Genomic DNA, 16,308 nt, shown 5'->3' with positions numbered 1-16,308 from the left:
CAGACTGTTCAGTGAAGCCGTAAAGTAGATCAGTCTTTAGCCTGACACCCCATGCTATTATACGTATAGAATTGAAATTCATTTTACTGCCAAATTACAAACAGACTGTGTTTCTTAAGTTCTTTTATAGGTCAGTTATATGGAATTTGATGCATACTTTGTTTTGAATTACAGTTTGAAGAGAACTGACTTGTGGGTTGTTCTAAGAGTATATCATTATTATAAACTTGTTTCCAAGAGAAGCATGAATGATTAAACTACTTTGCTTAAACATGTGTGATTAAAGGAAAACCAAAACAGAACAATGCAAAAGCAGATAAATTTTTTGTTCATCTGCAAAGCCTGTATTTAACAGGAAAGCAGAGGTAGGTGAAATGCTTCTGAAGAGGACTCTGGAACTATTTTCAAGGGGTTATGCTTATTCAGCATAAGCATATCTGAGCCATCTGAATTACACAAATGGGCAAGTGTAACAGAGAAAAAAGCAAAGGAGTAAAGAGGAGAAACACTAGGAGGGAGAGGGGACAGGGGAGAGTCCCAGGGTGCCTGTGTCCCCCGAGGAGGAGAGACCCCGGGAGGAGGGCTTCCCACCACCACTGGACGTGTTGATGTTTTCAAGCTTGACCCTTCTGGTCTAGCACAGTATTGACATTCTAGATTTGTAGAACGAGAGATCAAACTCTGGACTTCAAAGAAGATTGGTTACTTACATGACCTTTGTCACTAAAGAGATATGAATAACTAAACTACAAGATCATTTCGATAATTAAATGAAATGTAACTGGGCATTTAGGAAACTGTAAAACAGGCAAATATTAACATAGAGATGTAACATCTGACACAAAAATGATGTATTATCAATTGGGTATTCCCCTTTTCACCAAAAGTGAACAACCTTTCCTACAGGTGAAATACTGACTGCATTTTACAGACCCAATTATTCACACTTAACACCACAGTACTTTAAATAATCAAAACATACATCCAAACAAAAAACAGAACCAAAACTGATTATCCTGCCACTTTTCTTCTACCAAACTTTAAAACAAATAAGTCTTACTTCAGATAAAGACTGTTGTTGTTTAGTAGCTAAGTCGTGTCCAACTTTTTGCAACCTCACGGACTGTAACCCACCAGGCTCCTCTGTCCACGGGATTTCCCAGGCAAGAATACTGGAATGGGTTGCCATTTCCTTCTCTAGGGGATTTTCCCGACCCGGGGATTGAACCCATGTTGCTTGTATCTCCTGCATTGGCAAGCGGATTCTTTACCACTGAGCCACCAGGGGCTAACAATCCGTCTGATCATGTAAGAAAGAAACGAGATCACTTTGAATGATGTGTCCCTACCTGCCCAGTTTAGTCACAGAATGTCAACATGATTGCTTCTCTCAAATTCACTCCATCTCTTTTGTTCCTGATCCACAGTCCAGACAGGACTACTGCCACAACTTCCTAAAAGGTCTTCCCAGAACCCAGTCCCTCTTCTGTCTAATCCAGGGTTTCTTAACCTCGGTTGGATTATTTGGGGTGAACAGTCTTTGCTGCAGGGGCTGCACTGCCCTGCGCACTGAAGCACATTTGGCAGCATCTCCACCAGAAGAGAGTAACACCTCCCTCCCCATGTGTCTTAAACCTTTTGCTAGTTCCTGTGGCCTACAGAAAAACCCAAACCTGTCATCGACAGCATACTGCTCCCCAGCACTTCCTCAAGGAAGTCTCAGCACCTTTTATACCCTTTCTCACTGCGTTCCAAAAACACCAGAATGCCCGAATTCTCTGAACAAGTCTCTGCACTAACAGTGACAAGTTACACAGGGTCTGTTTGCTAAAGAAGCACAGGACCCAATATGATTATGTTTACAAATCTACAATTGATTAGAGGAAGAGACTACAGTATCAAACATCATAGCCAAAAGCTGTCTCACGGCAAGAGGACACAAGAGGTCAGTCCGGGGTCCCCTGTCCTTGCTGTGAGGAACGAGGCCAGAGTAAACCCTCTGGGGTCAGGAACCACCCAGTGTACAGGGAACACTTTGGAACTAGTGAGCCCTAAACAAGAGTCTTGACAGGGTTTTTTATATTTTGCTGTTCACATAAGCATATTTCTGCCATGTAACCATTCTCAGTAGCAGACTCTCGGGGGACTCACACTGAGCACGTACAAATCACCAGTCTCACTGTTACCAATGAACAAGCCGACAAACTGGTATAAATCACCCCTAAGGTCCTCAGATCCACAATTACAAAGCAACACTGCTTCTCAGTATATTTCAGTGCCGACTCAGGCTAATTTTCAGGCTTGTTGGAACTAAGTCTCACAAACATAACATATCTGCTGAGGAAGTCCTTTTCCCCTCTGCCAGCTTGTAGAGTAACTATTATTTATCCCTCCAGACTCAGCTCACACAGCAGACCCTCCATTAAATCTCCCCTGATGATTCTCCATCTTCAGCCAGCACAATACTTGGGGTGTACTTTCATTACTGCACGTAACGTTACATGACCATGTGCCTGTCAGGTCCCTGAGGTCAAGGTCAGCCTCATTTATCTTTCAGAGGTAGTACAACAGTTAAGAACTTAACCTAGAACTGCATACTAATTCTGCTACTGCTACAGTTTGGGACCTTGGGTATCACTAGTAAATGAGTAATAAAAAAAGCTTTATCCATCTCATATCGGGTTGTCCAGGGAATTAAATACTACACCTGAAATGCTTGGTATACTGTCTGCCACACAACAGATGCTGATTTTTTAGCCCGTAATACTACTCTCACCACCAAGCACAGCATCTGCATGCAGAAGTCAAGAAATATTTAAGTTCAAAGAAATAAACTTTTCACTGACACTTTATGTTACAATTCTTGCCATCATCTCGTCTGTCCTCATGAAGTTAAGCAAGCTAGAGTCATCCTTGGCCTCCCTCACTCACTGTAGCCAAATTACCACCAACTTCTGTGGATTTTACATAAAAGAGTATCTCCCATCCTTTCACCTTTCACTTTCCTTCTCCCTGCTGCTACCACCCTAGCCTCAGCCTCAATCACTACAACAGCCTCCTAATCAGTCTTTTACTGATACATCTACTTGGCAGCTCTCAATCCTTTCTCTACCTGCTCAAGTTAATATCCCTACAGCTACCCAGAAAACTTAGAACTTGCCATTGCACTGCTTACAACCCCAAGATAGCTTCTCATACTCTCAAGAAAAACGAAAATCTTTAACTCAACCAGCTGGGCACTACATGGTCTGGCCTCTGCTGACCTCCCTTCTTCTGGCTCCTTATTCCCAGCTGCAGTATTTCTTCAAATTTCTAGTCGTAATTACCACAGTTCTTCAAATTCCCAGTCACGGTTTCCATAATGACCCTGCAAAGTCCATTCCCTCTTTCTCCTTATCAAAGCATTTATAACTTATCCTTTACAGTTTGGTATCAAATCACTTCCTAAAGGAAGTCAAGAGATCCCAAAGACCAGAACGTTTATCACCTATTCTTACTGCTCTTAAAGCACAATTTTATAGAATGAACTAGTACTAATAAAGAAAAGAAGGTAGTATGGGTAGAGAAGCAAGAATGACTGCAGCGATCTTATGTTTTCTTCACTTCTGAGCAACTAGTACTCAATAGCTGTTCAAATATGCGAAGTCAACATCAGTGAAAAAGAGAGTAAAGAATGTTCTAACCAAGAGGATGAGATGGTTGGATGGCATCACCGACTCGATGGACATGGGTCTGGGTGGACTCCGGGAGTTGGTGATGGACAGGGAGGCCTGGCGTGCTGCGGTTCATGGGGTCGCAAAGCGTCGGACACGACTGAGCGACTGAACGGAACTGAAATGAACCAAGTTAAGAAACTGCTACTGCTGCTGCTAAGTCACTTCAGTCGTGTCCGACTCTGCTCGACCACATAGACGGCAGCCCACCAGGCTCCGCCGTCCCTGGGATTCTCCAAGCAAGAACACTGGAGTGGGTTGCCATGTCCTTCTCCAAGTTAAGAAACTACATCTGTTAAATAAGCACTTTTATATAATCCCAAAGAAAAAGTGCCTTTTACTTATCACAGCAATTCCTTCTACAAAACCTCTGGCAGATGGTCATCTGGTCTGGAATAGAGCTCTTCCAACGACAGGGACATTAACCAATAGTCCTAACATCCATGGAAAAGCTGAAAAGCAATGGAGTCAAATACTGGCAGCACTTGAAATACTATGAAAATGGAGGTGTGGTTTAGAGAGTGGCGAACTGACGTAGGGCACTATAGAACAGGAGTAATATTTTTTTTAGCTCTTAAGGAAAAAAGTTCAAAATGAAGGACATTAGAGAATGGATGGAAAAGTCACACACACAGGAAGCATTTCTGGAATTCATATATCTTAATATCTGTTCTTAACTATCTAATGCTCAAGGTTTCAGAAAGGAAAGCCAAACGGCCTGCATCGGCTACCTAGATGTGATCCTGAAATGAGAGACAGAAAGAGCAAACGGCCTCGGCCCTGGACCCGCGCGCTGCGGCCGGCAGCTGCCTGCGCCCGCAGTACCTGGAACTCGAGAGTGCACTTGGTGCCCTGCGTGATGTCCTCGTAGAAACACTGCTTGGCATTGTCCGGCAGCTCGAAGGTGATCTCGGAGGCGCCGCCGGGGCCCGGCACCAGGAACAGCAGCAGCACGAGCAGCCTGCAGCCCCAACGGCCCGCGGCGGCCGCCCAGCGCGGCGCGGACCCCAGCCAGGGCATCCCGAGGCGGCGGCCTCAACGGAGCTGGGGAGACACGGGGTCAGGTCTGCACGAACTCGCCGCGGCGCGGCAGGCCTCGGTCCGGGCGGCGCCGCCAAGACGCACCGCCGCGTGGCTCCGAGCCCCGGAGACAGTCGAAATGCAGAGGGAGTCCCTGGGTACGGCGGAAAGTACTGAGGCACCAGGGCGCAGAGGCCAGAACGACCCGGAGAGCGGAAACAGGGCCGGCAGAAAACAGGCGGAAAAGGCCTGCGACGGCCGGAAGCGGGTACTAAGGCTCGGGGGAGACGAGGCGGGGCCTGGGGCGCCTGCTCCCGCGACCCGGATGTACTCGCCCCGGGCCGCGGGGAGAGGCGTTGGAGTGCCTACGTGGAAGCTCGCGAGGCGTCAGCTCTGCCCCCGCCAGCCCCGGGCCGAGAGGCGGGGCCAGCGTGGCGTGCGTGGCGGGGCGGGCCCGGAGAGGGGGCGTGGCCGGAGGTAGGTGGGGCGTGCTTCTGCAACCGCTGAGCGCCGGGGGAGCCGCCGGGAGGGAGGAAGGAAGGGGTCTCCTGGCCTTCAGGGGCGCGTGCCCGGAAGGAGAGCGCTCCGCGATTTCCGGAGAGTTTTCCTGTGAATAATAACAAATTTGAGGGGAAGCAGCTTTGCTGGGAGTGCGAATTCTCTGACCACAAGACTTCAGGACTTCTAATCCCTACTCTGTTATTTATTAGCCGCTTGACCTTAAACTGTCTGCTTAAGCTCTCTCTTTGAGTCTTTGCAACTGTAAAATGAGGATAATAATAGTACTTAACCCAGATGGTTACTATTTGAAAAATGCTGTGTAAGAGTCTTGTCATATAATAAGCAGCATATAATAAGCACGTGGGTAGGAACCAGGCAGGGAAGAGGGGCTTATGGAAAGGGGGATGGAGAGATGTAGGATCTTTAATGGCCTTGGGTGCCCAAAGCCTCTGCAGGGGAAAAGGAGCCCCTAGGAAATGAGATTTGGGGGAGACTGTACCTTTCTGAGAACAAGTGAATGGGGGCAGGACCCTATGGGGCCTTCCCAGGATAGACAACCCCTTCCCTCAACTCCTAATGTCCTCAGCCTGCCCTTAGTCTGTAGAAATACTTTGGTCAAAAATAAATCTAATCAGAGAAGTGAAAAAAATGCAGAAACAAAGGAAAACAGACAAGACAAAATAACAAAGTTTAGTTATTAAACAATGTCAAGGACCTTTAGTTCTTTCTCAAGGGCTATAGATAATATTCTGAGCCATATCCTTTGAGCTGTCTTGTAGAAAATGAAACCCCCACCAGTTAGAAGAAATTAACTACATGATGACCAGACTGTATCCATGACATCAGTTCAGTTCATTTCAGTCGCTCAGGCGCGTCCGACTCTTTGTGACCCCATGAATTGCAGCACGCCAGGCCTCCCTGTCTGTCACAAACTCCCCATGACATAAGCTACCACGATTCCAAGAACTGGCATCAAAGGAATAGGAACAGACTGACTGGAGATGAAGATTTACTGTACTTAAAACAATCAAGATGACACTGACCAGACCACTGCGTGACTGATTTCAAGAAGACTGTCAAAGTTGACTGCTGTTTTTGCATGTATAGCCCCCTCCCTCCACCTATACACCCTTGAGACTCCCCTTTAAAAGGTCTTGCTCACTCATTGTCAGTGGGGCTTTGGCCTTTGGACACAAGTCTGCCTCTCCCTGTTGATTGCCAGTCTCCAAAACAAAGCAAACCTTCCCGTCCAACCAATCTTGCTCTTGAGTTTCAGCTTTCTAGTGCCAAGCAGCTGTACCTCGCTTTCGGTAACACTCGGTCAGAAAAAGAAGTAGTATTTGTATCTGTGAGTGGAAAGAAGACTGAGTTTCAAAGGAGAAAACTTGGATTCTATTTTCTTACTCTTCACTTTTGGCAAGTAACATTGCTCTTCTAAACCTCCATTTCTTCATGGATCAAGTGGCAATACAGAGAATGGATGAATAAAGATTAAGGCCATAATGAATATAGCACACACCACCAGAAAGGCAGATAGACCAATTTTTAGAAATACAATACCAGATGTTGGTGAGTAAATAGAACAACAAGATCCCTTGTACATCCCTGGTGGATATGTAAGTTGACACAACCACTTTGGAAAACAATGTGGCATCGTCTAATAAAGTGGAAGATACATGGATGACCTAGAAGTTCCACTTGCAAATACTTTAAAGTATATACTTTACAGCAGTGATTCTCCAAGTGTGCTCCAAAGATGTTTGGGAGCCTTTGAAATCCCTTCAGAGGGTCTGAGATTATCTAAGAGAGGTTGGATTCTCATCATACATCTCAACCAAAACAACATATAACATATTAAATGTAAAAGCAGATGAGTACCCAGCTTCTTGTATGAGTCTAGATATTAAAGAGATTCACACAAATGTAAAGCAATATGACCCTTATCACTAAATTTTTATTTGGGCAATATTTCTATTTTTCATTTTAAAATGTGTTGTCTGTGTTAACATATGTAGTAGGTAAAACTGTATCCCCCAAAACACATGTCCAAATCCTAACTCCCAGGCCCTGTGAATTCAAGCTCACTAGGAAATAAGGTTTCTGAGATGTAATTAAGTTAAGAATCTCAAGATGCAATCATCCTGGACTTAGGGTGGACCCTAAATCCAATGACTGGTGTCCTTAGAAGAGAAAGAAGAGGGAGAGCTCAGACACACAGGGAGAATGCGATATGAAGACAAAGAGGTTGTAGTGATGCATCTACTAGCCAAGGGCTGTCCACAGCCACCAGCAGCTGGGAGAGCGGCGTGGAACAAATTCTCCCACAGAGCCTCCAGGAGAACCATCCCTGTGTGAGTGCTCAGTCGTATCTGACCCTTTGCGACCCCATGGACTGCAGCCTGCCAGACCCCTCTGTCCATGGCATTCTCTAGGCAAGAATACTGGGGTGGGTTGCCATTTCCTACTCCAGGGGATCTTCCAACCCCAGGGACGGAACCCACGTCTCCTTCGTCTCCTCTGTTGGCAGGCAGATTCTTTACCACCTGGAAGCCAGCAATACTTCAGTTTCAGGCTTCTGACCTCCACAATTGTGAGAGTATACTTTTCTTTGTTTTAAATCATCACATTAGTGCCAGTTTGATATGGCAGCCTCAGGAAATCAATACAAATATTATTGTTATTTTAATTAATTAATTATTTTTAATTGAAGTATGTGTGTGTGCTAAGTTGCTTCAGTCGTGTCTGACTCTGTGTGACATGGACTGTGGCCTACCAGGTTCCTCTCTCCATAAGGTTCTCCAGGCAAGAATACCAGAGTGGTTTGCTGTGCTTTCCTCCAGGGGATCTTCCCGACCCAGGGATCCAACCTGCGCCTCCTGCAGCTCCTGCCTTGCAGGAGGATTCTTTACCATGAGCTACTGGGGAAGCCCCTGTTGAGGTATACCTGACATACAAATTATGTCAGTTTCAGGCATGCCCCGTCATGCTCTGACAGTCAGATACATTGCAAAATGATCACCACACTCCAGGAACCATTTGTCACCACACAGAATTGTTACAGTATTATTGACTGTATTCCCTATGTTGTACATTATATTCCCATGACTCACTTATTTTATAACTGGAAATTTGTATCTCTTAATCCCCGTCACCTATTTCATCCAGCCCCCACCTACCTCCCTTCTGGCAGCCACTCTGTTTTGTTCGTTCATTTGTTTTGTTTTTAGATTCCACATATAAGTGAGACTGAGACAGGCCCTCCTAGAGTAGATACTCCAAGATGAGAATCTCAGCACAGTTGAGGAAGGAGGCTGGGCCCTGCCCAGATAGAAGACAAGAGACCACATACTTCTCATTCTGCAAGTCAGGAGACTGCCCCAACTCGGCGCATGCTCAGAAAGGCTCCTCGGAGGTCCAAAGGGGAGTGATGCTAATTACCCGAAGGCGCCTTCAGTAGAATCCCCCTTGGCTGAAAGATGCATTTGCACACATGGAAGGATCCTGAAATATACCAAATATAGACTCTGAACCAGACAAATCACAATGACAGGCCAAAGGAAACAGAAGAAATGCCCCCTGAAAGTAATTCACATCACCATGAGGACACGACTCCGAGACTCGGAATCCACTCGTGTGTCTATCTACTTTTCTTTTTTCCTCCTAATAAATACTTTACTTGTTCCACTACTTTCCATCTGTGTGGGAATTCTTTTCCTGCAAAGCCAAAGAGCCAGGGCCTTGTCATTGACCTCTGGTCTAGTGGCTAGGACTCGATGCTCTCATCACTGTGACCCAACCTCAACCTCTGACCAGAAACTTAAGCCCCACTCCAAGCCTCTGCAGGCTGAGCTACCCAAGATCAAGGTCATATAGTACTTGTCTTTCTCTGACTTATTTCATTTATATTACACTTTCGAATATCCACGTTGCTGCAAGTGGCACAAATTCATTCTCTTTTATGGCTGAGTAATAGTCCACTGTGTATATATTGTTTTACTATTGTTAAGATAAATTATTCAGAAAATATTTTGTGTCTCAGATCTCTTTAATTTAAATCTGTAATTAAATAATTTTTATTCATTTATTTTTAAGATTCTGAAATCAAAAGATTGAGAACCACTTATGCGTAGGTATACCAGGATACATGTGCAAGAATACCTAAAGCCAAAGTCTCATAATAATTCCAAACTGGAAATAGCCCAAATATCCATAAATTTGAGTACAGTCTAAAATAGGACATTACATAGAAATAAAAATGAACATATTACAGTTACACAAGACAACATGGGGGAATCTTACAAAGGGTAATGAAATAGAAACTAGGCAAAAAAGAAATCCCTATCAAATTACCAATGGTATTTTTCACTGAATCAGAACAAATAATTTGACAGTTTGTGTGGAAACACAAAAGACCCTAAAGAGCCAAAGCAATCTTGAGAAAAAAGAATGGAACTGGAGGAATCAACCTTCCTGACTTCAGACTATACTACCAAGCGACAGTCATCAGGACAGTGTGCTCTAGTATTTTAAATGGAAAGATAGTCATGGATTCCATATCCATACAAAAATCTAACCAATTTTCTTAAATATCACTGAGTATACTCTTCAACATACGTAACATTTCATTAAGTATATCTACATGATAAGCACTTTAAATACTAGTCACCCTATCACTTATATGTAGAATCTAAAATATGACAGAAATAAATTTATCTACAAAACAGAAACAGACTCACAAACATAGAGAAGAGACTTGTGGTTGCCGAGGGGGAGGGATGGATTGGGAATTCGGGACCAGTAGCTGCAAACTATTACATACAGAATGGATAAACAACAAAGGGCTATGGTACAGCCCAGGAAACTATATTCAATATCCTGTAACAAACCAAAATGGAAAAGAATATGCAAAAGAATGTATATATGTATAACTGATCCTCAGGTCATGGGGAGTCACCCGGCAAGAATACGGGAGTGGGTTGCCATGCCCTTCTCCAGAGGATCTTCCTGACCCAGGAATTGAACCGGGATCTCCTGCTTTGCAGGGAGAGTCTTTACCAGCTGAGCTAACCAGGAAGCCCATTCAATATTCTGTAATAAACCAGGATGGAAAAGAATATGAAAAAAGGATGTATATGTGTATAACGAATCACTTTGCTGTAAGCAGAAATTAACACAACATTGTTCATCAACTGTACTTCAATAGAAAAAACTAAAAAAATAAAATACTAATCATCCCATTTTTCAACATGGTATGGGCTTAGCAATGGCATGTTTGAATGCAGCTCTCAAAGATACTATAGAGGATGAGATTTGAGCTCTGTTTCCTTCTATATTGTAGTGAACATGCACTGTAATATGAACAAACAAGGATGAGGTATGTTAAAGATACATACGAAAATTTAGGAAACCAAACTTTTATAAAATGAGGCAATGTAAAAAACAGTTCCTTTCCAATTGCCCAAGTAAGGTTCGGTCGTAGGAGGGAAGAGGGACTGCGGTCTTGGTACTGGTTTGATGAGTGAAATCTGAGCAGGAGTGAGCTAGTGAAGGAGTGAAGTGATGCCGCACATACACAGGTGGTCCAGGTCTGAAGTCAAGGAATAGGTAGACAGTCTTACCCAGCTGGCGGTAGAGACTCAGTGTTTGAGAATCCTCACCTGAAGTCAAAGCACAAAACTAAAACATCAATAAAACAACCCCTCAAAATGGAGAGCATGCCGTTATAGTGCAGTTCACCTCACACACTAGCAAAGTAATGCTCAAAATTCTCCAAGCCAGGCTTCGAGAGTACATGAACCGTGAACTTCCAGATGTCCAAGCTGGATTTAGAAAAGGCAGAGGAACCAGAGATCATATTGCCAACATCTGATGAATCATCAAAAAAGCAAGAGAGTTCCAGAAAAACATCTACTTCTGCATTATTGACTACGCCAAAGCCTTTGACTGTGCGGATCACAACAAACTGTGGAAAATTCTTTAAGAGATGGGAATACCAAACCATTTTACCTCCTCCTGAGAAATCTCAGGAGGTCAGGAAGCAACAGTTAGAACTGGACATGGAACAACAGACTGGTTCCAGATAGGGAAAGGAGTACATCAAGGCTGTATATTGTTACCCTGCTTATTTAATTTATATGCAGAGTACATTATGTGAAATGCCAGGCTGGATGAAGCACAAGCTAGAATCAAGATCACTGGGAGAAATATTAATAACCTCAGATACGCAGATGACATCACCCTTATGGCAGAAAGCAAAGAGGAACTAAGGAGCCTTTTGATGAAAGTGAAAGAGGAGAGTGAAAAAGTTGGCTTAAAACTCAACATTCAGAAAACTAAGATCATGGCATCTGGTCCCATCACTTCATGGCATAATAGATGGGGAAACAATGCAAACAGTGAGAGACTTTATTTTCTTAGGCTCCAAAATCACTGTAGATGGTGACTGCAGCCATGAAATTAAAAGACACTTGCTCCTCGGAAGAAAAGCTATGACCAACCTAGACAGTGTATTAAAAAGCAGGGACATTACTTTGCCAACAAAGGTCCGTCTAGTCAAAGCTATGGTTTTTTCAGTAGTCATGTATGGATGTGAGAGTTGGACCATAAAGCAAACTAAATGCTGAAGAATTGATGCTTTTGAACTGTGGTGTTGGAGAAGACTCTTGAGAGTCCCTTGCACTGCAAGGAGATCCAACCAGTCCATCCTAAAGGAAATCATTACTGAATATTCATTGGGAGGACTGATGCTGAAGCTGAAACTCCAATATTCTGGCCACCTGATGCAAAGAACCTATTCATTGGAAATACCCTGATGCTGGGGAAGAGTAAAGGCAGGAGGAGAAGGGGATGACAGGGGATGAGATGGTTGGATGGCATCACTGACGCGATGGACATGAGTTTGTGTAGGCTCCAGGAGTTGGTGATGGACAGGGAAGCTTGGTGTGCTGTAGTCCATGGAGTCCCAAAGAGTCAGACACAAGTGAGCAACTGAACTGAACTGAATATTGCAGTTACGTGGCTCCCAGTGATAAGATTGCTATGCATGGAAATGCATCTCTGAATGTAAGACTTCTGCTCATGCTATCATCACAGTTATTTATATCGCCAGTCATTTCCTGTGCATGACCTAAAATATCTATCAAACCTCTAGCATTGTGTACTTCTCTTCCTCTTCTTCTGGGCCTTACGTTGAGCAAAAGTTTCCTTTAAGTTCTTCAGCATTGTCCCTATGTATCTACAGCCATACACACATAATATTAGAGTTATATAAATGCATATATCAATACTTAGCAATATATATATTTGATTGGCAGCATCTGTGATTTTTTTGCTTTAATTTAATCACTTCTGCAAAATGTTGATGCTACTGCTAAGTAACTTCAGTCGTGTCCAACTCTATGTGACCCCATCCCTGGGATTCTCCAGGCAAGAACACTGGAGTGGGTTGCCATTTCCTTCTCCAGTGCATAAAATTGAAAAGTGAAAGTGAAGTCACTCAGTCATGTCTGACTCTTCTCGACCCCATGGACTGCAGCCTACCAGGCTCCTCCATCCATGGGATTTTCCAGGCAAGAGTACTGGAGTGGGGTGCCATTGCCTTCTAAGTTAGCAACTAATTGGTAAGGTTGATAGATAATTTTATTTAATATCAGTGCACTTGGACTTCTATAATACAATACCACGGACCAGGTAGCTTGTAAATACCGAAAATTTGTTACAGTCCTGGAGGCTGGGAAGTGCAAGATTAAGGTGCCAGCCTGGTCACCTAGGGAGCTCTTTCCCTGGCTCAAAGCCAGTGTCTTCTCACTGTGTCCTCACAAGATGGAAGGAGCTATGGAGCTCTGTGGAAATTTTTCTGGTAGATCTCCAAAGGGATAGAGCACTAATCCCATTCATAAGGGCTCCACCCGCATGACCTAATCACTTCCCACCTTCTAGAATCATCACTTTTCAAGGGTTAGGAGGTCAAAATATGAATTTTGGGAGGGGGAGGAGACACAAACATTCGAGTTAGGCTGTAACTTAATAATATGAAGATGACATCGACAACGTACAACCCATATCAGCAAGGAGATCAAGGATTCAACTCATCTGAAAATGGTCTGAGCTAGGCCCACAGCGTCCTCTGTGTCCTCTGCTTCCAGAAGTGTACATGACGTACGTATTGTATTATGTCTGGCAAATGCACATAGATTTACTACAGTGAGTTCTGATTTAGAGTGAATTTGGAGTAAAATTGTTTGCAGTCTTCAGAAGGCAAGAGTTCAGAAAGCGAGGGACACCTATATTTTTGCCCAACCCCTAGAGATCGCTTCCTAGTAAAGACTTGGCTGGGGCTTCCCTGGTGACTCAGAAGGTAAAGAATCTGGCCACAATGCAGGAGACCTGCCCAGGGTTCGGTTCCTGGGTTGTAAAGATCCCCTTGAGGAGGGCAAGGCAACCCACTCCACTCCAGTATTCTCGCCTGGAAAATCCCATGGACAGAGAAGCTTGGTGGGCTACAGTCCATGGGGTCACAAAGAGCTGGACACGACTGAGTGACTAACACTTTCACCTTCAAAGACTTAGCTGGTATCTCTGATATTTAAGAGAAAGGCAAATGGGCACATCAATTCATTATTCTTCATAGCTCCTTAATTCACTTGAAGAGACAGACATAGAGATAAGCAGAAAGAGTACATGTTCAGACGCGTGTGAATACCCAAATCTGTGAGCACTATTAAGACATGTAAGTTTTCCACAGGAGGCAATACATTTGAAATTTAGAAACTGATGTAACTGCTTTAGAATCTTGCTGACAACAACTGCCTACTTGATAGTGATTAAAGAACAAAACCGCAAGGAAGCCAATCATGTTGGCCAATCATTTAAATCACACTTATGTCTCAAGAAAAGAACAGATTCAAAGCCACTAGTCTCTCACCAGTGATTGAATAGAAAACACGGAATCTTTGGAAGCCAGGAATCTAACTACACTGTAGTGTAGCTCACTGGAAAGCTGTAGTCAGATCTTGTTTTTCCCTCTCCAAAGTAACCTCTCAACATTGTAGAGTTAGGATTTCAGGTTATGAGCATGTTATGGGGCAATATTTTAAATATGCATTTGAAAATATCTTTGTATATTAAAACACTGAAGTTGAAGACAGCAACAAATACACCACATTCCTTGGGAACAACAAACCTGCATTCTCCAAGATGCAGGAAGCAATAGCGGAGGAAGCTCCCCTTGTAAATGAGCCGGTGGCCTTCAGAGTAAATTCAGGTTTCCAGATTCACCTCTTATCCTCCAGGCCACATCAACACCATATTGACCGCTAGGGGGCGCCGCTCCCTTTCTAATATTTATGCCCAAGCACGAGAAGAAATAGATTTAAGGGACTAGATCTGATAGAGAGCCTGATGAACTACCGACGGAGGTTCGTGACATTGTACAGGAGACAGGGATCAAGACCATCCCCATGGAAAAGAAATGCAAAAAGGCAAAATGGTTGCCTGAGGAGGCCTTACAAATAGCTGTGAAAAGAAGAGAAGCGAAAGGCAAAGGAGAAAAGGAAAGATATTCCCATTTGAATGCAGAGTTCCAAAGAATAGCAAGGAGAGATAAGAAAGCCTTCCTCAGCGATCAATGCAAAGAAATAGAGGAAAACAACAGAATGGGAAAGACTAGAGATCTCTTCAAGAAATTTCGAGATATCAAGGGAAAATTTCAGGCAAAGATGGGTTCGATAAAGGACAGAAATGGTATGCACCTAACAGAAGCAGAAGATATTAAGAACAGGTGGCAAGAATACACAGAAGAAGTGTACAAAAAAGATCTTCATGACCCAGATAATCACAATGGTGTGATCACTCACCTAGAGCCAGATATCCTGGAATGTGAAGTCAAGTGGGCCTTAGAAACAATCACTACAAACAAAGCTAGTGGATGTCATGGAATTCCAGTTGAGCTATTTCAAATCCTGAAAGATGATGCTGTGAAAGTGCTGCACTCAATATGCCAGCAAATTTGGAAAACTCAGCGGTAGCCACAGGACTGGAAAAGGTCAGTTTTCATTCCAATCCCTAAGAAAGGCAATCCCAAAGAATGCTCAAACTACCACACAATTGCACTCATCTCACACGCTAGTAAAGTAATGCTCAAAATTCTCCAAACCAGGCTTCAGCAATATATGAACCGTGAACTTCCAGATGTTCAAGCTGGTTTTAGAAAAGGCAGAGGAACCAGAGATCAAATTGCCAACATCCACTGGATCATCAAAAAAGCAAGAGAGTTCCAGAAACACATCTATTTCTGCTTTATTGACTACGCCAAAGCCTTCGACTGTGTGGATCACAATAAACTGTGGAGAATCCTGAAAGAGATGGGAATACCAGACCACCTGACCTACCTCTTGAGAAAAATGGTGATTGCAGCCATGAAATTAAAAGATGCTTACTCCTTGGAAGGAAAGTTATGACCAACCTGGGTAGCATATTAAAAAGCAGAGACATTACTTTGCCAACAAAGGTCTGTCTAGTCAAGGCTATGGTTTTTCCAGTGGTCATGTATGGATGTGAGAGTTGGACTGTGAAGAAAGCTGAGTGCCAAAAAATTGATGCTTTTGAACTTGAGAGTCCCTTGGACTGCAAGGAGATCCAACCAGTCCATCCTAAAGGAGATCAGTGCTGGGTGTTCATTGGAAGGACTGATGCTGAAGCTGAAACTCCAGTACTTTGGCCACCTCATGCGAAGAGCTAACTCATTGGAAAAGACCCTGATGCTGGGAGGGATTGGGGGCAGGAAGAGAAGAGGACGACAGAGGATGAGATGGCTGGATGGCATCACCGACTCGATGGACATGAGTTTGAGTAAACTCTGGGAGTTGGTGATGGACAGGGAGGCCTGGCGTGCTGCCATTCATGGGGTCACAAAGAGTCGGACACGACTGAGCAACTGAACTGAACTGAACTGAGTTAGTATCCAATCATCCTCAAAATTTGAATTATTTCTCCACGTATGTGATTTCCAAGGTAAATGGCCAAAGTCCCTAAAAGGAAGGCAAGACATATGATCGTGGAGAGGGCTTTTCTCGAG

The 16,308-nt window shown here is 43.8% G+C and overlaps 2 protein-coding genes across 2 annotated transcripts in view; both read right to left on the bottom strand.

The window, feature by feature from the left end:
• Positions 1-5,005, bottom strand: part of LOC122704943 (TIR domain-containing adapter molecule 2) — a 41,929-nt gene extending 36,924 nt beyond the window's left edge. The window contains exon 1 of the mRNA XM_043920084.1: positions 4,539-5,005. Within this exon, the coding sequence (XP_043776019.1) occupies positions 4,539-4,733 (195 nt within the window). The 5' untranslated portion in view covers positions 4,734-5,005. The remainder of the gene's footprint in view (positions 1-4,538) is intronic.
• Positions 5,005-16,308, bottom strand: part of LOC122704944 (SH3 domain-binding protein 1-like) — a 90,346-nt gene continuing 79,042 nt past the window's right edge. Inside the window, exon 2 of the mRNA XM_043920086.1 lies at positions 5,005-5,340. Within this exon, the coding sequence (XP_043776021.1) occupies positions 5,005-5,340 (336 nt within the window). The remainder of the gene's footprint in view (positions 5,341-16,308) is intronic.

This window comes from Cervus elaphus, chromosome 12, assembly GCF_910594005.1.
Source record: "Cervus elaphus chromosome 12, mCerEla1.1, whole genome shotgun sequence".
Classification (NCBI taxonomy): domain Eukaryota; kingdom Metazoa; phylum Chordata; class Mammalia; order Artiodactyla; family Cervidae; genus Cervus; species Cervus elaphus.
This window is presented reverse-complemented; position numbering and strand designations above follow the sequence as displayed.